The 21,578-nt window shown below is 46.6% G+C and overlaps 1 protein-coding gene across 1 annotated transcript in view; it reads left to right on the top strand.

The window, feature by feature from the left end:
• Positions 1 to 7,924: 7,924 nt before the first annotated feature.
• arhgap22b (Rho GTPase activating protein 22b) overlaps positions 7,925 to 21,578 on the top strand; it is a gene marked incomplete at both ends in the record, with an annotated part of 75,944 nt that continues 62,290 nt past the window's right edge. The window contains one exon of the mRNA XM_080789296.1: positions 7,925 to 7,967. Within this exon, the coding sequence (XP_080645422.1) occupies positions 7,925 to 7,967 (43 nt within the window). The remainder of the gene's footprint in view (positions 7,968 to 21,578) is intronic.

Below are 21,578 nucleotides of genomic sequence, written 5' to 3'. Positions count from 1 at the left end.
CATCAGGATGGAAGGGTGGCATCAGGATGGAAGGGGGGCATCAGAATGGAAGGAGGGCATCAGAATGGAAGGAGGGCATCAGAATGGAAGGGGGGCATCAGAATGGAAGGGGGGCATCAGAATGGAAGGGTGGCATCAGGATGGAAGGGGGGCATCAGAATGGAAGGAGGGCATCAGAATGGAAGGAGGGCATCAGAATGGAAGGAGGGCATCAGAATGGAAGGAGGGCGTCAGAATGGAAGGAGGGCATCAGGTGGGCATCAGGATGGAAGGAAGGCATCAGAATGGAAGGGTGGCATCAGAATGGAAGGGGGGCATCAGGTGGGCATCAGGATGGAAGGAGGGCATCAGGATGGAAGGGGGGCATCAGAATGGAAGGAGGGCATCAGAATGGAAGGAGGGTATCAGGATGGAAGGAGGGCATCAGGATGGAAGGAGGGCATCAGGATGGAAGGAGGGCATCAGGATGGAAGGGGGGCATCAGGATGGAAGGAGGGCATCAGAATGGAAGGAGGGCATCAGGATGGAAGGAGGGCATCAGGATGGAAGGGGGGCATCAGGTGGGCATCAGGATGGAAGGGGGGCATCAGGATGGAAGGAGGGCATCAGGATGGAGGGAGGGCATCAGGATGGAAGGAGGGCATCAGGATGGAAGGGGGGCATCAGGATGGAAGGAGGGCATCAGGATGGAAGGAGGGCATCAGGATGGAAGGAGGGCATCAGGATGGAAGGGGGGCATCAGAATGGAAGGAGGGCATCAGGATGGAAGGAGGGCATCAGGATGGAAGGAGGGCATCAGGATGGAAGGGTGGCATCAGGATGGAAGGGTGGCATCAGAATGGAAGGAGGGCATCAGAATGGAAGGAGGGCATCAGAATGGAAGGAGGGCATCAAAATGGAAGGAGGGCATCAGAATAGAAGGGTGGCATCAGAATGGAAGGGGGGCATCAGGTGGGCATCAGGATGGAAGGGGGGCATCAGGATGGAAGGAGGGCATCAGGATGGAGGGAGGGCATCAGGATGGAAGGAGGGCATCAGGATGGAAGGGGGGCATCAGGATGGAAGGAGGGCATCAGGATGGAAGGAGGGCATCAGGATGGAAGGGGGGCATCAGAATGGAAGGAGGGCATCAGGATGGAAGGAGGGCATCAGAATGGAAGGAGGGCATCAGGATGGAAGGAGGGCATCAGGATGGAAGGGTGGCATCAGGATGGAAGGGTGGCATCAGAATGGAAGGAGGGCATCAGAATGGAAGGAGGGCATCAGAATGGAAGGGTGGCATCAGAATGGAAGGGGGGCATCAGGTGGGCATCAGGATGGAAGGGGGGCATCAGGATGGAAGGAGGGCATCAGGATGGAAGGGGGGCATCAGGATGGAAGGAGGGCATCAGGATGGAAGGAGGGCATCAGAATGGAAGGGGGGCATCAGGATGGAAGGAGGGCATCAGAATGGAAGGGGGGCATCAGGATGGAAGGGTGGCATCAGAATGGAAGGGGGGCATCAGAATGGAAGGGGGGCATCAGGATGGAAGGAGGGCATCAGAATGGAAGGGGGGCATCAGGTGGGCATCAGGATGGAAGGAGGGCATCAGGATGGAAGGAGGGCATCAGGATGGAAGGAGGGCATCAGGATGGAAGGAGGGCATCAGGATGGAAGGGTGGCATCAGGATGGAAGGAGGGCATCAGAATGGAAGGGGGGCATCAGAATGGAAGGGTGGCATCAGGATGGAAGGGGGGCATCAGAATGGAAGGGTGGCATCAGGATGGAAGGGTGGCATCAGAATGGAAGGAGGGCATCAGAATGGAAGGGGGGCATCAGAATGGAAGGGGGGCATCAGGATGGAAGGGTGGCATCAGAATGGAAGGAGGGCATCAGAATGGAAGGGGGGCATCAGAATGGAAGGGTGGCATCAGGATGGAAGGAGGGCATCAGAATGGAAGGAAGTCATCAGAATGGAAGGAGGGCATCAGGATGGAAGGAGGGCATCAGGATGGAAGGAGGGCATCAGAATGGAAGGGGGGCATCAGGATGGAAGGAGGGCATCAGGGTGGAAGGGGGGCATCAGGATGGAAGGGGGGCATCAGAATGGAAGGAGGGCATCAGAATGGAAGGAGGGCATCAGAATGGAAGGGGGGCATCAGAATGGAAGGGGGGCATCAGGTGGGCATCAGGATGGAAGGGGGGCATCAGGATGGAAGGAGGGCATCAGGATGGAGGGAGGGCATCAGGATGGAAGGAGGGCATCAGGATGGAAGGGGGGCATCAGGATGGAAGTAGGGCATCAGGATGGAAGGAGGGCATCAGGATGGAAGGAGGGCATCAGGATGGAAGGGGGGCATCAGAATGGAAGGAGGGCATCAGGATGGAAGGAGGGCATCAGAATGGAAGGAGGGCATCAGGATGGAAGGAGGGCATCAGGATGGAAGGGTGGCATCAGGATGGAAGGGTGGCATCAGAATGGAAGGAGGGCATCAGAATGGAAGGGTGGCATCAGAATGGAAGGGTGGCATCAGAATGGAAGGGGGGCATCAGGTGGGCATCAGGATGGAAGGGGGGCATCAAGATGGAAGGAGGGCATCAGGATGGAAGGGGGGCATCAGGATGGAAGGAGGGCATCAGGATGGAAGGAGGGCATCAGAATGGAAGGGGGGCATCAGGATGGAAGGAGGGCATCAGAATGGAAGGGGGGCATCAGGATGGAAGGGTGGCATCAGAATGGAAGGGGGGCATCAGAATGGAAGGGGGGCATCAGGATGGAAGGGGGGCATCAGGATGGAAGGGTGGCATCAGAATGGAAGGAGGGCATCAGAATGGAAGGGGGGCATCAGGATGGAAGGAGGGCATCAGGATGGAAGGAGGGCATCAGGGTGGAAGGGGGGCATCAGGATGGAAGGGGGGCATCAGAATGGAAGGAGGGCATCAGAATGGAAGGGGGGCATCAGAATGGAAGGAGGGCATCAGGATGGAAGGAGGGCATCAGGATGGAAGGAGGGCATCAGAATGGAAGGGGGGCATCAGGTGGGCATCAGGATGGAAGGAGGGCATCAGGATGGAAGGAGGGCATCAGGATGGAAGGAGGGCATCAGGATGGAAGGGTGGCATCAGGATGGAAGGAGGGCATCAGAATGGAAGGGGGGCATCAGAATGGAAGGGTGGCATCAGGATGGAAGGGGGGCATCAGAATGGAAGGGTGGCATCAGGATGGAAGGAGGGCATCAGAATGGAAGGGTGGCATCAGGATGGAAGGAGGGCATCAGGATGGAAGGAGGGCATCAGAATGGAAGGGGGGCATCAGGATGGAAGGAGGGCATCAGGGTGGAAGGGGGGCATCAGGATGGAAGGGGGGCATCAGAATGGAAGGAGGGCATCAGGATGGAAGGATGGCATCAGAATGGAAGGGGGGCATCAGAATGGAAGGGGGGCATCAGAATGGAAGGGGGGCATCAGGTGGGCATCAGGATGGAAGGGTGGCATCAGAATGGAAGGAGGGCATCAGGATGGAAGGGTGGCATCAGAATGGAAGGGGGGCATCAGGTGGGCATCAGGATGGAAGGGTGGCATCAGAATGGAAGGGGGGCATCAGGTGGGCATCAGGATGGAAGGGTGGCATCAGAATGGAAGGAGGGCATCAGGATGGAAGGGTGGCATCAGGATGGAAGGAGGGCATCAGGATGGAAGAAGGGCATCAGAATGGAAGGAGGGCATCAGAATGGAAGGAGGGCATCAGAATGGAAGGGGGGCATCAGGATGGAAGGAGGGCATCAGAATGGAAGGAGGGCATCAGAATGGAAGGAGGGCATCAGAATGGAAGGAGGGCATCAGAATGGAAGGGGGGCATCAGGATGGAAGGAGGGCATCAGAATTGAAGGGTGGCATCAGGATGGAAGGAGGGCATCAGGATGGAAGGAGGGCATCAGAATGGAAGGAGGGCATCAGAATGGAAGGGGGGCATCAGGATGGAAGGAGGGCATCAGAATGGAAGGGTGGCTTTAGGATGGAAGGAGGGCATCAGGATGGAAGGAGGGCATCAGAATGGAAGGGGGGCATCAGAATGGAAGGGTGGCATCAGGATGGAAGGAGGGCATCAGGATGGAAGGAGGGCATCAGAATGGAAGGGGGGCATCAGGTGGGCATCAGGATGGAAGGAGGGCATCAGGATGGAAGGAGGGCATCAGGATGGAAGGAGGGCATCAGAATGGAAGGGGGGCATCAGGATGGAAGGAGGGCATCAGGATGGAAGGAGGGCATCAGGGTGGAAGGGGGGCATCAGGATGGAAGGGGGGCATCAGAATGGAAGGAGGGCATCAGGATGGAAGGGTGGCATCAGAATGGAAGGGGGGCATCAGGATGGAAGGGTGGCATCAGGATGGAAGGAGGGCATCAGGATGGAAGGAGGGCATCAGGATGGAAGGGGGGCATCAGAATGGAAGCGTGGCATCAGGATGGAAGGGGGCATCAGAATGGAATGGTGGCATCAGGATGGAAGGAGGGCATCAGAATGGAAGGGGGGCATCAGAATGGAAGGGTGGCATCAGAATGGAAGGAGGGCATCAGAATGGAAGGAGGGCATCAGAATGGAAGGGGGGCATCAGGATGGAAGGAGGGCATCAGAATGGAAGGAGGGCATCAGGTGGGCATCAGGCTGGAAGGAGGGCAGATACTTTTGCTTTCAAGCGAGGCACACTTTTTATTTAAAATTAAAGTGCATTGTCGAAAGGGCCTTTCTGTGTGGAGTTTGCATGTTCTCCCCGTGTCCCCTAGGGTAGTACTAGGTACCCTCACAAATATACAGTAATCCTGGTCTCTAAACTGCCTGATGGAGGGGGGAAGGAACTGGTTGGAATAACGTGTTCCTTCCACGCTATACGTCCAACCAGGGAAACTCCCCCCTGTCAGGTGTAAAGGAGCAACTTGGACACTCAGGCATGAAGGAAGCATGAGTTCAAGTCCGTTGCTCTCCCCTTGTCCCCCATATATGGGGACTAGGTTGGTGGAGGGTGCGTAGAGCCCAGGATCACATTAGATGATTGACACAGGGGTGAAAAATGGGTTACAAAATAGTGGGATAAAAAATATATATTAAAAGAAAATTGCTGCCAAAAACAACACTGATTGTGGGTAGCTTGTACATAAATCCTTTTTATGGCCACAGGTTGGAGCGAATCTTATGTTTGTTGTGAAATGATAATTAAAAAGTCCTGATACATTAAGCCATATAGTCATGTGTATTATACAGCCTGTAGTAGGGGTGGACGATTATGAAATTATGACCGATATCCGATCTCCATATCCAGTATGTGTTTCATATAGGAACGATTATTACCATTGCAATTTATTTTGGGTCACGCCCCCTTTTGTTTTAGCTTAGATTGACTGGCCTGTAAGACCTCATCATTACAGCAGTGACTGGAAACAGGATTAACCCATTTTGACCTGAGGACGGTTCTACAGCTCGACAGTTGTCTGAAAAACCTCATGTTTCTATGTGTCAGTGGTCCTCAAACATTTTCTTGTCAAGGACCACCAAAAACATATGTACTCTGTTGTTCCATGCAGGGACCCCCACCCGGAAGCAAAGATTTGACTTAAAAACATTTGCTGTGAAATAATAAATATTCAAATATTCGCGCCACATTTTCACAATCATTTTTTCAAAAATAGCAGACCTATACGAGCTTGTAGCACGGCACTCGGTGACACGCTATATATGAGCTTGCCTTGTAGATCTGCTATTTTCCAATAGCTAAAGTATAAACTAATGCTTAGTTAAAACACCAAAAGGGGTTCTCCGTTCAGAATGGGTTAAGATCTAAATCACGCTCACGACACAACGGAAGGAGAATGATTTAGTTCACTTGACTGATCCCCAGCCAGTCACCAGTGATCAATAAGTAATGCTAAGTCAACAGTCACACATTGAAAGTGAAACACACACACACATGCACACACGCAACCACACTCTCCCGGGCCTTCAGCCTTAGTGACCTGACAACCACCCCTACCCATGCTGAAATATTAACCCATTCTGACCTGAGATCAGATTCATACGAGGTTTCCACTGGACACACACTGGTCTGATTAACCCATTGCCATTCTGAGATCAGATTCTAAAAAAATGTCAGTCGTTCTTCGATTTTTCAAAAACAGCAGACCTACAAGCTCGTAGCGCGCCACTCGGTGGCGCGCTATGAGCTTGTAGATCTGCTATTTTTGAATAGCTAAAGCATAACATGATGCTAACACCAAAAGGGGTTCCCGTTCAGAATGGGTTAATGACCACTGGGAGGGGAGGGGAGGGTCCCGCCACACACCGTGATCAATATTTAAGGGGCTCTGAAATCATTGATGTTTTTCTGGACCAGGTCAGCAGATGTACAGCCAGCCCAGTTCACATTCTCATGGAGGAGAATTAAGTTCCCCCAATAATATCCTATATATTTGATCCATTTAGACCAGAGGACGATTCTACACAACATGTCTTCTGAATCTCGACAGTTTTCTGGGAAAACCCTATGTTTCTGTGTGTCAGTGGTTCTCAAACATTATCATGTCAAGGACCCCCAAATATGTATGAAATTGGCCGCCGACCCCTCCTGTGATTGTGTCAATTATCTAATAATGTGACCCTGGGCTCTACACACCCTCCGCCAACCTGGGGAGAGCAACGGACTTCTTGAACTCATGCACGCTTCCTTCATGCAGATAAATTGATAGTCGATTGGTTAATAGTTTATTTGATTAACATGCTGCATGGAACGATCTCTGTCACTGACTGTGAAAGAGAACATCAAACTGTACAGACAGACACAGCATGTCTATTATTTATTACACACACAACGACACAGACACAGTTGCCAGTTGCCCACACACACACACGCCCAGTTGCCCCCACACACACACACGCCCAGTTGCCCCCACACACACACACGCCCAGTTGCCCCCACACACACACACACACACACATGCCCAGTTGCCCCCACACACACACACACACACACACACAATACATATAGGCTACACCCTCTAAACAAGATCATGACGGGTAACAGCAGGAACTGAATGGTGCTCTCTGAGAGCGGTTGTCGCGGCAACACACAACAGGCAGGCGTAATCTGGCACCCCGTGCACACACACACACACACACACACACTTACTTACACACACACACAGCTGTGCTTTGGTGGGAGGTGCAGTCAGACCACACCTCTATGAATAAACCAAGGAGGACGGGGCGGAGGCCACGCACTGACTGTGCGGAGAAGACGGGGCGAGAGAGAGAGAGAGAGAGAGAGAGAGAGGGGGGGGGGGGGGGGTCTTCCTCCACAGCCCCTCCCTCCCTCCCAACACCCTCTCTCTCTCTCTCTCTCTCCTCCGAGTCCCAACCCCCTCTATACCGGCAAAACGCCGCAGAAGGTCAGAGCTAGAGAGAAGAGGAGGAGAGGAGAGGAGAGAGGAGAAGAGAAGAGGAGAGGAGGAGAGGAGAGGAGAGAAGAGAAGAGGAGGAGAGGAGGGGAATGTCTTGCTGAGACTGAGAGTGAGAGGAGAGGAGTCTGAGAGAGTGAGAGAAGGATGTTGTATTGCTGTTGAGAGAGAGTATAGAGAGAGAGAGAGAGAGAGAGAGAGAGTGGGGGGAGAGGAGGAGACACAGAGAGAGAGAGAAAGAGAGAGAGAAAGAGAGAGAGTGGGGAGGAGAGAGAGACAGAGAGAGGAGGAAAGAAGGATGGTGTGTTGCTGCTACTGAGAGAGAGAGAAATCCTGTTCTTGACACACACACACACACACACACACGCAGGCGCGCGTACGGCAGAAGAAAGAGGAGTGTGCTGTTGGATACGTTACGTTGACATGCGTCGGGGAGAGAGGGAGTGACGGGGAGAGGAGAGGAGAGGAGAGGAGAGGAGAGGGAGTGACGCCGCGCCACGATGACAGCCATGCTGAGTCCAAAGATCAGACAGAACAGGAGAGGTAAGACTATACGAGCATCACTTCACTGATCTACAAGTCCTCTATAGCTACGGGTGATGGAGGGGATCCATGTGTAACCAGATAATCTACTGTGTATAATCTACAAGTGTCATAATGTGTATATAGTTTATACAAGGACAGGAGTCAACTAGAATTAACCCATTTTGACCTGAGATCATGAGAATCATCAGATTCTAAAAATGTCTGTTTGAAAATGACAGTTTTCTGAAAAAGCTATGTTTCTATGTCAGTCGTTCTTCGATTTAAAAAAAATTGCAGACCTACAAGCTCGTAGCGCGCCACTCGGTGGCGCGCTATGAGCTTGTAGATCTGCTATTTTTCAATAGCTAAAGCATAACATAATGCTAAGACCAAAAGGGGTTTCCAGCCCAAAATGGATTAAAATACTGTTCATATGTGTTACGGTAATTAATGTGTGTACATAACGGACCATGAGAGACATTCAATTCACAGACAGACTAAAGCCTTTTTTTATCTCTTGAATTATTCATTCATTCAAAGTATACACAGTCTATGAGTGATCAATCTATGAGCATATTAACACTGTTTATAAAAGCAGTCGTAAAACCGTAGTTTATTCATGCTGCTAACCAACAGATTAAACTTACTGTACTGACTATAGATTTTCTATTGCTTGGTATGTGACTCCGTCCGTCATTTGACAAAATATAAATCAGGCATTACAATTAGAGATACATGTCCCGATACTGTATCGGAAAAGTATCGGTATCGGCTATTATGTCATATCGGGTCATATCGGAATATGCCAGTCTAACCAGCGATCCGACACAGGGGTAAGGAAGGGGTTGACACTATGGCAGGTAAATACAATGCTGGGAGACATGTGGAGTTTGCTTTGGAGTTGCCCCCAAAACTGCAAGTGCACATTTGAGTGAGGCGTCTGCTATAAACACAACACCAGATATATAGATAGATAGCTATAAACACAACACGAGATATAGCTATAAACACAACACCAGATATATAGCTAGATACAGTAGCTATATAAACACATGAGATCACGACACTGGTATCGGTAATATCGGCTAATACAGAAATTGTGGGGTCGGGTCGGGAACGAAAAAGCCCTACTTGCAATGTAACAGAATATATATTTGTCTTCTACATCAGCTATTTGATCATAAATAACATGTCAGCGAGAGCCTATACAGATATGTGTTGATGGTCTATCTATCCAGATGTGCTCCAGCTGTGTTGAGAGTCCATCTGGATGTGCGTTATAGTGTTGTGGTGTGTGCCCAGATTCCAGATGTGTGTTGGATGGTGGTATATATATCCAGATGTGCTCCAGCTGTGTTGAGAGTCCATCTGGATGTGCATTATACTAGTGTGGTGGTGTGTGTCCAGATTCCAGATGTGTGTTGGTAGTCTATATATCCAGATGTGTGTTGGTGATCCATCTATCCAGATGTGTGTTGGTGATCTATCTATCCAGATGTGTGCTATAGTCTATATCCAGATGTGTGTTGATCTTTGCAGATGTGGTGGAAGTCTATCGAGTTGCCATTATTGTGAAGCACTGTGGGTTGATCACACACACACACACCATCTACAAAAGAACCAATGTTCTTCGTATATATTATTCATGTGTGTGTGTGTGTGTGTGTGTGTGTGTGTGTGTGTGTGTGTGTGTGTGTGTGTGTGAGCCAGTGTGAGTGTGTGTGAGTGTGTGTGTGTGTGAGAGTGTGTCATATTTGTGAATGAAGCGGGGGGGCTGTCACAGCTGCTGCCCACACTACCCTACAGCCTCACTCCTCTGATACGCTACGCTAGCACACGCTATTAGCATTCTACTACTACTACAGCTGACTGCTGGAGGAGAGGAGAGGAGAGGAGAGGAGAGGAGAGGAGGGGAGGGGAGGGGAGGGGAGGGGAGGGGAGGGGAGAGGAGAGGAGAGGAGAGGAGAGGCTGCGTTGCTGTGAATTCTATTAGCGGCATCTCTGGTTTCAGCGCTGCGAGGCATGGCTCTTATCACACAGAGCGGTCAGCTGCTGTCACTGCCTAGTCCGTGTACATGCGTGTGCGTGTGCGTGCGCGCGTGCGCGTGCGTGTGTGTGCGTGCACACAAGAGATCATGTCGGTGAACTCACTTGGCCAATGAGCAGATTCAGATTCTGAGGGGCTAATAGGTACATTGATATGCACACAGTGCATGTGCACAGACTGCACACAGTCGCTTTTCTCCCCCGCGTACCAATGTTGGTATTAATGTGTGAGTGTGTTTATCCATGAGCCTGTGAGCTTTATTAATAATAGGCTGAGTGTGTTTTTATTTTTTACAGCACTAGTCATATTTTGAAGTGTGCGTGTGCGTGAGTGTGTGCGTGCGTGCGTGTGAGTACAGTTACCATCTGGATCGGATTGTAATTGAATTAATCTTCCGAGACAAACGGGACAGAATGATTTGTCTCCTTCCAGGGAGAGCAAATCATTAGCAAATTACAAATCCATCAGAGTCTTCACACGAGTCCTCTGTAAACTAGGAAACTAGATTCAAGCGACATGTCATTCCACGAATGGGAGTTTACAGGGGGCACGGTGGCACAGTCGGTAGTGCTGTCGCCTCACAGCTAGAAAGTCCTGGGTTTGATTCCCGCTGGGGACGCTGTGAGCGTGTTCCCACCTCTGCGTCATCAGTGCCCATACCCGAAGGCGGGGTTGGCGAAAGGGCCTTTCTGTGTGCAGTTTGCATGTTCTCCCCCGTGTCCCCCTAGGGTAGGTAGGTGCCCTCACAAAAAACATGCAGTAATCCTGGTCTCAGCCTGATGGAGGGGAAAGGAACTGGTTGGAATAACGTGTTCCTTCCACGCGCTATACGTCCAACAAGGGAAACTCCCCCCTGTCAGGTGTAAAGGAGCAACTTGGACACTCAGGCATGAAGGAAGCATGAGTTCAAGTCCGTTGCTCTCCCCTTGTCCCCCATATATGGGGACTAGGTTGGTGGAGGGTGTGTGTAGAGCCCAGGATCACATTAGATAATTCACACACCAATGGTGGCGAGCTCACACCGACCAACTCATTGGAGGCAATGTATATGGTTCAGTGTCTTGCCCAAGGACACTTTCGACATGTGGACAAGAGGAGCCGGGATTCAAACCGCCGACCCATGGATCATTGGATAATTCTACCTCCAGAGCCATATACTGTACATATCATGGCTGCCGTGTATAGAGATGATGCCACATTAGACACCATACATATAGACCTGTATATTCAGTGGCGTGCACAGACCATTAGAGGGGCAGGTGCTCAAGTGAAACCAGCCGGTTGCCTTAACAGTGTGAGATTTATAGATTTTTTTTTTTTGGCATAAATAATATATTAGAAGGTTTTTATCAACAATTGATCGATGTCACCACGACGGTCCACATACTGAACAGTGTACACTGTACAAACAAATAATAATCTGATTCAGCTATTCAACCCTATGCTGTTGGCACATACTGTAACGCTGAGGAAGGCTGATAATGTTCTATCATGTTTGTTGGAGCCAAACCAGAGGCTCAGCAACAACTAGCGCTCATCTCAAGAGTGTTTCACAGAGATCAGATCAAAGGACACATGCTGTATTTTCTACAACGAGGAAGGCTGAGAATGTTTTTCGTTCTATCATGTTTGTTGGAGCGCCATCTCATCTCAAGAGTGTTTCACAGAGATCAGATCAAAGGACACATGCTGTATTTTCTACAACGAGGAAGGCTGAGAATGTTTTTCCTTCTATCATGTTTGTTGGAGCACCATCTCATCTCAAGAGTGTTTCACAGAGATCAGATCAAAGGACACATGCTGTATTTTCTACAACGAGGAAGGCTGAGAATGTTTTTCCTTCTATCATGTTTGTTGGAGCACCATCTCATCTCAAGAGTGTTTCACAGAGATCAGATCAAAAGGACACACATACTGTAGCTAAAAGTTAAAAAGGAAGACAGAATCAAACCAGGGCACGTTTGTTTGTTTACGAACACATGCTCAGCTCAGCATTCCCGGCGTGCCTTTTGTAAATTGGCACATGATTGCTTTTATAGTCTGCAGAGCCACTAAACTAGACGAGGTCAGGGAAAGGGAATGCTCTGCTGGTCATTTCTGCGTGATAATCCATCAGATTATCGGTTCCATTATCCAGAAACGGCAACATTATCTGTGGTCATTTTTTAGAAACTTATAGCCTTTAGTAACGGCAACGTACAATCTCCCAATTACTGTACCACAGTGGTTGCATCTACTTTCCAATCTGGTATGATTTCTGCTTCAATGTATTGTTTAACCCATTCTGACCCGAGATCAGATTCATGCGAGGTTTCCACTGGACACACACTGGTCTGATTAAGCCATTCTGACCTGAGATCAGATTCTAAAAATGTCAGTCGTTCTTCGATTTTTCAAAAATGGCAGACCTACAAGCTCGTAGCGCGCCACTCGGTGGCTCGCTATGAGCTTGTAGATCTGCTATTTTTCAATAGCTAAAGCATAACATGATGCTAACACCAAAATGGGTTCCCGTTCAGAATGGGTTAAGGATTTATTTCATACTAGACCCAGTAGAGCAGAGCCCGACCATGAGCCTTTTAGTGGTGGTTCTGGAGAACCGTGCGTGGGTCCGACCGACTCGATAGCGGGCACTGCACTCCCTGCGGGCGTATGGCACGCCCGTGTCGAATATGAAGTCGGTGGAGCGAGCTGTTCTCGAGTTACGTGCATTTTACAACCGTACTACACACACAGAGACGTGGCGCATTCATAGTAGGATTTACACGTCGATTTCAGCTCTGATATTTATTTCAGACATGCTGTGAAAAGCCTGCCTTCATAACATAAAAAATAAAATCCCGTTTGCTACTCTCCTCGCCATGACTGTCTCTGTATCATGCAGACTTACAGTACATATTCTACGTCATGTCTAGTATTAACATACTCTATAGCCTCCACCATACAGATGAAATGGTGCTGTACAGTATATGCACATTACAAATAATACATATTAGATTGTCGTTGTATAGTTGATTGATGACAACATGGCGTTCCCTGAACAGAAGGTTGTGGGGAGGACAGCTGCTTTTGGAGCAGGCAATACTGTAGTTGTCTCTATCACACACGCACACACACACACACACACACACAGATCCATGTGCTCTATTTGTTTTTCTGAGCGCACATTTGCACATTCAAATTTACATACCAAGGATACATGAGCGTCAAACAAGTAAACTATGTTAAAATATGCTATAATGGACGTTTTACAAACACACACATACTGTTAATAATATACTGTTCAAGTACAGTTGTACACAAACAAGACATATAGGCCTATATACCGTATGTCACTGGCACATGTGACACATTTAATTGCTCACATATCAATTGTTCTCTCTCTCTCTCTCTCGTTACCATGGTTTTGTGATGAACTGTAGCTCTACACAGTGACACACACACACACACTGCACGGCACTTGACACAACCGCAGCGCCAATATGCACGCACACGTACGTGCATGAGAGTACACACGCGCACAGATGCACAAAAGTATGCAAATGACAAGAAGTGCCTAAAAGAGATTACGCACTCGTCCCGGATCAGCCTCTGAATGCCAAAATACACACAAACTGTTCCCTTAGTACATTAGTATGCATCTGCAAACACACACACACACACACACACAGATACAAACGGTATACTAACTCATAGTATACGAGCAGCGATTGGCTGATTCACCTGTACGCTCTGATGCAATTCACCATCAATCACCACGCACGCACGCACGCACCCACACGCGCGTAGTGTTTGCGTGTGTGTGTGCATGCGCACATGCATTTATCTGTCTGTGTGGCTTTGCAGTACGCGTGTGGTTCGGTGCATCTCGGTTGGTGCACATCTGTGTGATTCATTGTGTTGCTTGTTGGCCCCCGTGTGTGTGTGTGTGTGTGTGTGTGTGTGTGTGTGTGTGTGTGTTATTGTCTAGCTATAGTAAATAGTGACACGCTAATGGATGTTTATGCCACTTCCTGCCGATGATAAATACACAGCTCAAAAATGCATTAAGTGATATGCTCAGCACACGTGTGTGTGCGTGTGCGTGTGTGTGTGTGTGTGTGTGCGATATCATATATCCCTACAGTACAGTACAGTATGTCAGGCCACTTGTGTTTTGATTTCTGTGGAGCCCCATTTGTTCACTTGGGAAGGCACACATTTAAGAGCACACACACACACACACACACACACACGCACGTGCACACACACATGCACACGCACACCTCCCTAAGGCCTGATACATACTGTACCGTAATCTCTAGGCCACCAGCCAAATGAGTAGTTTAATTTAACTATATAAATCAATTCAACTTGACATGATCTATTCTATAGAAATAATGCTTCAGTAACACCAGAATTAATTTCTCATTTGCAATTACAGTATGTCATTTTTTTTAGACATCATTTTAATTTAAAATATATTTTCATATCCGGGTATAGATAAGAATCATTCTAAATGGGCGTCTGAGATCTCATTGAAAGTCGTTATTAATACGGAAGGTGTTCGACGTGACTGGAATACATGTGGAAACTCTTGTTCTAATCAAACGGTGCATTAATCTGCTTACTGTACATTCTGATCATTCATCTGCTTACTGTACATTCTGATCATTCATCTGCTTACTGTACATTCTGATCATGTCCACATTTAATGAAAACTTCCCCGTTATGTAATTGGCGTCTCAGCATAATTTTGAACCCATGCAGGTCGGGAACCCCCTTTGAAAAACAGCGGATCTACAAGCGAGTGCCACGCTACGAGCTTATATATCTGCTATTTTTTCAAGGCTTACAGACAGACAGACAGACAGACTGAACAACTGGGTTCGGTTCGATGACAACCTTGGAGTGCATGCAGCTGTCCTTATACCCGAGCTTACCGCTCTACTATGCAACAAATAACCTCCAAATAACCATATATTACCATACATTTGATGCTATATGATCTCAACTTGACGAAACAAAGTAAAGACAATCAGTCACAGTGATACTGTAGGTCTGAAGGCTATAATACACTCGATAAGATTCTTGGTTTTTAGGTCAGAGTAATAGAGTATACACATTGGAACTACAACAGTTGTAGTGCAATGTCTCTATAGCAGACATGCTATGACTGACTGTCACTGTGGTGTAGAGTGTAGAGTTGTAGTGTAATGTCTCTATCAGACATGCTATGACTGACTGTGTCTGTGGTGTAGAGTGTCACATCACATCAACGAGCTCACTGAGGGACACATGGTTCATCTGGTATGCTGAGTGTTTTCACACACACACACACACACACACATTTACTTAACCCCACTGGTATGGTATAATGGACCTTACACGCACGCTTGTTTGTATTACACTTGTGAGGACATTACATTCCATTTTAGGAAATTAAGGCAATTCCACAAATGCCATAATCTTTACTATAGTCCGGTTCCTTATGTAATTTTGTAGGCTTTAGACGAAAATTTATATCTATATATTTTTGGAAACCTTATAGCCTAACTAATCAGAAAATGTTTGTTGCCATTTTTTCAGAGGTCGGTAAAGCGGCCATCTTGGAGCTTTAAAAATGGCTACTTTCAAAAACGAATTTCTCAATATCTCGCCTCCTAAATGACCTAAAATCAAGATTGCAGTGGTTAAATCTACATTTTTGGGGGCAAGGAATCCAATGGAGCTGACTACATTGTAAATGAGACATGTATGGGTGGGTATTTTTACATCAAATCAAATGGTATTATTCTGGTAATCTGGATATGTATATCTTCCAAACAATGGAATATTTCACAAACACTTTATCACATCTCTCAAAAGACAGGAGACAACTTGAATCAAGACAAAGGGAACTTAACAAAAAAAATCACACCTGTGTGAAGTGAGGGGCGCTCTTATCATCGTAAATCATGATGACGTAGTACACTATGACATCATCAGACACTATGACGTAAACTTCTCGATGCAGGACAAAGTTTGTGAACATACACTAAAAGCTAGACATAGGAGGGGATAGCGCCCCTCAAAAATCCAACATATCCCATAATCTCTGTACATTGAACGTTCAATGAACTCTAACAAACATGTCCAACATAATAGCCATAAAAGTTGTTTAACATAACAATATGTACAATCTCTCATTGTCTTTGTTGTTGAAAAACACAGGCTGTTGAGTCTACATATAAGCATAATCTCCATCATTTTCATTGTCATCACTGTCACTTGCATACGTGATATCACGACAGTCTTCCTCATTCTGGCAGTCAGAGCTACAATGGAATATTTCACAAACACTATCACATCTCTCAAAAGACAGGAGACAACTTTAATCAAGACAAAGGGACCTTAAATCAAGAACTTAACAACCTGTGTGAAGTGAGGGGCACTCTTATCATCGTACATCATCTGTGCAGTTCTGTGCAGGGGAGCCCCACTGAATTGCACGAACATCTGTGTGGAGAGCAGTCTGCTTTACACGGACATCTGACCATCTCAATGATAGATTCTGGTGCAGGGAGGAGCTCAGTTGTGACTGGTTTCAGCTGGCCGTCCTTGTCCTTGTGTTAGCCATTCTGTAGTGGGTCAAGGAACTCTTGCTGAGCGATGTCAGCCTGACCCCACACACTGGCCTGGATATGTGCCTTTAGGACATGCTGCTTGAGGGCACCAAGTGTGGGTGGGAGCTTCTCACTTTCTGCCATGCGTTTGCAGAAAAGATGCCACCTCAGTTCATGGATTTTGATCCCTTTCGGAGAGTATACAGTGCAAACAAACGTCGCTAATGCAGAATGAAGATCCTCTGTCACTTTCCTAGTCTGAGAAAGCATTTGAAGAGCCTTAACGGCATGGTCATCTGCTTTTAGGTAGATGCTCAGCCAGGTAGCTTTGCCTATTCTAGAAAAGCGCCCTGTGTTGTCTGCTCCTGTAAATGCGTGAAACGCTGGAAAAACTTTTGCTGCTATATATATATATACAGAGATATCACAACGTGTTGCAGCGCACTGACCTATTGAGCTAACTGAACCTCACGTGTTGCAGCGCTCTGCCTATTGAGCTAACTGAACCTAACAACGTGTTGCAGCGCTCTGCCTATTGAGCTAACTGAACCTCACGTGTTGCAGCGCTCTGCCTATTGAGCTAACTGAACCTCACGTGTTGCAGCGCTCTGCCTATTGAGCTAACTGAACCTAACGTGTTGCAGCGCTCTGCCTATTGAGCTAACTGAACTTAACGTGTTGCAGCGCTCTGCCTATTGAGCTAACTGAACCTCACGTGTTGCAGCGCTCTGCCTATTGAGCTAACTGAACCTAACGTGTTGCAGCGCTCTGCCTATTGCGCTAACTGAACCTAACGTGTTGTAGCGCTCTGCCTATTGAGCTAACTGAACCTCACGTGTTGCAGCGCTCTGCCTATTGAGCTAACTGAACCTCACAACGTGTTGCAGCGCTCTGCCTATTGAGCTAACTGAACCTAACGTGTTGCAGCGCTCTGCCTATTGAGCTAACTGAACATCACAACGTGTTGCAGCGCTCTGCCTATTGAGCTAACTGAACCTAACGTGTTGCAGCGCTCTGCCTATTGAGCTAACTGAACCTCACAACGTGTTGCAGCGCTCTGCCTATTGAGCTAACTGAACATCACGTGTTGTAGCGCTCTGCCTATTGAGCTAACTGAACCTCACGTGTTGCAGCGCTCTGCCTATTGAGCTAACTGAACCTAACGTGTTGCAGCGCTCTGCCTATTGAGCTAACTGAACCTCACAACGTGTTGCAGCGCTCTGCCTATTGAGCTAACTGAACCTAACGTGTTGCAGCGCTCTGCCTATTGAGCTAACTGAACATCACAACGTGTTGCAGCGCTCTGCCTATTGAGCTAACTGAACCTAACGTGTTGCAGCGCTCTGCCTATTGAGCTAACTGAACCTCACGTGTTGCAGCGCTCTGCCTATTGAGCTAACTGAACCTAACGTGTTGCAGCGCTCTGCCTACTGAGCTAACTGAACCTATCAACTGTTTTGCTGCGCTCTGCCTATTGAGCTAACTGAACCCCACGTGTTTCAGCGCTCTGCCTATTGAGCTAACTGAACCTAACGTGTTTCAGCGCTCTGCCTATTGAGCTAACTGAACCTCAGAACGTGTTGCAGTGCAAACGATTCAGACTCCATTCTCCACACGCTATGACTAAAACACAGACTCCATCAATCGAGCAAAAGCTTTGCCAGCGTTTCACGCATTTACAGGAGCAGACAACACAGGGCGCTTTTCTAGAATAGGCAAAGCTACCTGGCTGAGCATCTACCTAAAAGCAGATGACCATGCCGTTAAGGCTCTTCAAATGCTTTCTCAGACTAGGAAAGTGACAGCGGATCTTCATTCTGCATTAGCGACGTTTGATTGCACTGTATACTCTCGGAAAGGGATCAAAATCCCTGAACTGAGGTGTGCATCTTTTCTGCAAACAAATGGCAGAAAGTGAGAAGCTTCCACCCACACTTGGTGCACTCAAGCAGCATGTCCTAAAGGCCCATATCCAGGCCAGTGTGTGGGGTCAAGCTGACATCGCTCAGCAAGAGTTCCTTGACCAACTACAGAATGGCTAACACAAGGACAAGGACGGCCAGCTGAAACCAGTCACAACTGAGCTCCTCCCTGCACCAGAATCTATCATTGAGATGGTCATATGTCAGTGTAAAGCAGACTGCTCTTCAAACAGATGTTACTGCAATTCAGTGGGGCTCACCTGCACAGAACTGCACAGATGATGTATGATGATAAGAGCGCCCCTCACTTCACACGGGTGTGATTTTTTGTTAAGTTCTTGATTGAAGGTCTCTTTATCTTGATTAAAGTTGTCTCCTGTCTTTTGAGAGATGTGATAAAGTGTTTGTGAAATATTCCATTGTAGCTCTGACTGCCAGAATGAGGAAGACTGTGGTGATATCACATATGCAAGTGACAGTGATGACAATGAAAATGGAGATTATGCTTATATGTAGACTCAACAGCCTGTGTTTTTCCACAACAAAGACAAGTGTACATATTGTTATGTTAAACAATTGTTATGGATATTATGTTGGACATGTTTGTTAGAGTTCATTGAACGTTCAATGTACAGAGATTATGGGATATGTTGGATTTTTGAGGGGCGCTATCCCCTCCTATGTCCAGCTTTTAGTGTATGTTCACAAACTTTGTCCTGAATCGAGAATTTTACGTCATAGTGTCTGATGATGTCATAGTGTACTACGTCATCATGATTTACGATGATAAGAGCGCCCCTCACTTCACACAGGTGTGATCTTTTTGTTAAGTTCCCTTTGTCTTGATTCAAGTTGTCTCCTGTCTTTTGAGAGATGTGATTAAGTGTTTGTGAAATATTCCATTGTTTGGAAGATATACATATCCAGATTACCAGAATAATACCATTTGATTTGATGTAAAAATGCATAATACCCACCCATACATGTCTCATTTACAATGTAATCAGCTCCATTGGATTCCTTCCCCCAAAAAAATTTAGATTTAATTAACCACTGCAATCTTGATTTTAGGTCATTTAGTAGGCGAGATATTGAGAAATTCGTTTTTGGAAGTAGCCATTTTTAAAGCTCCAAGATGGCCGCTTTACCGACCTCGAAAAAAATGGCAACAAACATTTTCTGATTCGTTAGGCTATAAGGTTTCCAAAAATATATAGTTTTAAAAATCTTCGTCTAAAGCCTACAAACTCATATGACTGACCATAGGGAACTGGACTAATGGAGCTATTGGTTCATCTGGTATGCTGAGTGTTCTCACACACACACGTTTACTTAACCCTACTGGTATGGCATAATGGACCTTGCACGCACGTACACATGCACGCACGAACGCTTGTTTGTATTACACTTGTGAGGACATTTTAGGAAATTAAGGCAATTCCACAAATGCCGTAATCTTTACTATAGTCCGGTTCCTTATGTAATTTTGTAGGCTTTAGACGATTTTTTTTAAAACTATATATTTTTGGAAACCTTATAGCCTAACTAATCAGAAAATGTTTGTTGCCATTTTTTCCGAGGTCGGTAAAGCGGCCATCTTGGAGCTTTAAAAATGGCTACTTTCAAAAACGAATTTCTCAATATCTCGCCTACTAAATGAGCTAAAATCAAGATTGCAGTGGTTAAATCTACATTTTTGGGGGCAAGGAATCCAATGGAGCTGACTACATTGTAAATGAGACATGTATGGGTGGGTATTTTTACATCAAATCAAATGGTATTATTCTGTTAATCTGGATATGTATATCTTCCAAACAATGGAATATTTCACAAACACTTTATCACATCTCTCAAAAGACAGGAGACAACTTGAATCAAGACAAAGGGAACTTAACAAAAAAATCACACCTGTGTGAAGTGAGGGGCGTTCTTATCATCGTACATCATCATGACGTAGTACACTATGACATCAGACACTATGACGTAAACTTCTCGATGCAGGACAAAGTTTGTGAACATACACTAAAAGCTAGACATAGGAGGGGATAGCGCCCCTCAAAAATCCAACATATCCCATAATCTCTGTACACTGAACGTTCAATGAACTCTAACAAACATGTCCAACATAATATCCATCAAAATTGTTTAACATAACAATATGTACAATCTCTCATTGTCTTTGTTGTTGAAAAACACAGGCTGTTGAGTCTACATATAAGCATAAGCTCCATCATTGTCATCACTGTCACTTGCATACAAAGACAGTCTTCCTCATTCTGGCAGTCAGAGCTACGATGGAATATTTCACAAACACTTTCACATCTCTCAAAAGACAGGAGACAACTTTAATCAAGACCGGCCCGGCCCTACTGATTAACATACATTTTAGGCCCGGCCCGGCCCTAAAATGTTGGGTCGGGTCGGGCCTGGTCGGGTTCGGGCAGAGTTTGAGAACTCTAAACTATTGACCTTGTCCCAACCATCTTTTTTTTTTTAAAGCAAGTCTCTTGCACACCTACGTACAGTACAAAGGCCGACAGGTGCATAGGAGGAGACCAAACGAGGGCCCAACGTACTGAAAAAGAAAAAAGGAAAAAAACTCCTGCATGCGGTCTTCAAAAAGTAAATAAAACATTTAATTAGGGCCGGGACTAATTGCGATTAATTTAGATTAATTAACTACAGAAAAATTAATCGCGATTATCTACAGAAATTAATCGCACCTTTTTTTTCACCACGGAACGTTTCTCACTGGGCGCTTTTCTATAGTACTGAAAACTGGAAATAATAAAAAGTCACCCCATTTTGTGTTGCCTAGAACTGGAGGTCTGACAAAAAACAGTAACAATATGAAGTAAGTACAGCTTTGTGATGTCACTGAGATGTACGTTACTGTTACTAAAAAAAATTCAGACCTCCAGTAACACAGAATGGGGTGACTTTTTATTATTATTTCCACAACAGGTATATTAATGACAGTAAAATGTTGAAAATGAGTTGTATCCTGTAGTCACTATTCATTGATTCACTGGGATACCAAAAAACATTAAAAAAAAAGTTTCTCGCTGTTCTCAGG

The sequence above is a fragment of the Protomyctophum bolini genome (genome assembly GCF_963924005.1).
Source record: "Protomyctophum bolini genome assembly, chromosome: 18".
Taxonomy (NCBI): domain Eukaryota; kingdom Metazoa; phylum Chordata; class Actinopteri; order Myctophiformes; family Myctophidae; genus Protomyctophum; species Protomyctophum bolini.
This window is presented reverse-complemented; position numbering and strand designations above follow the sequence as displayed.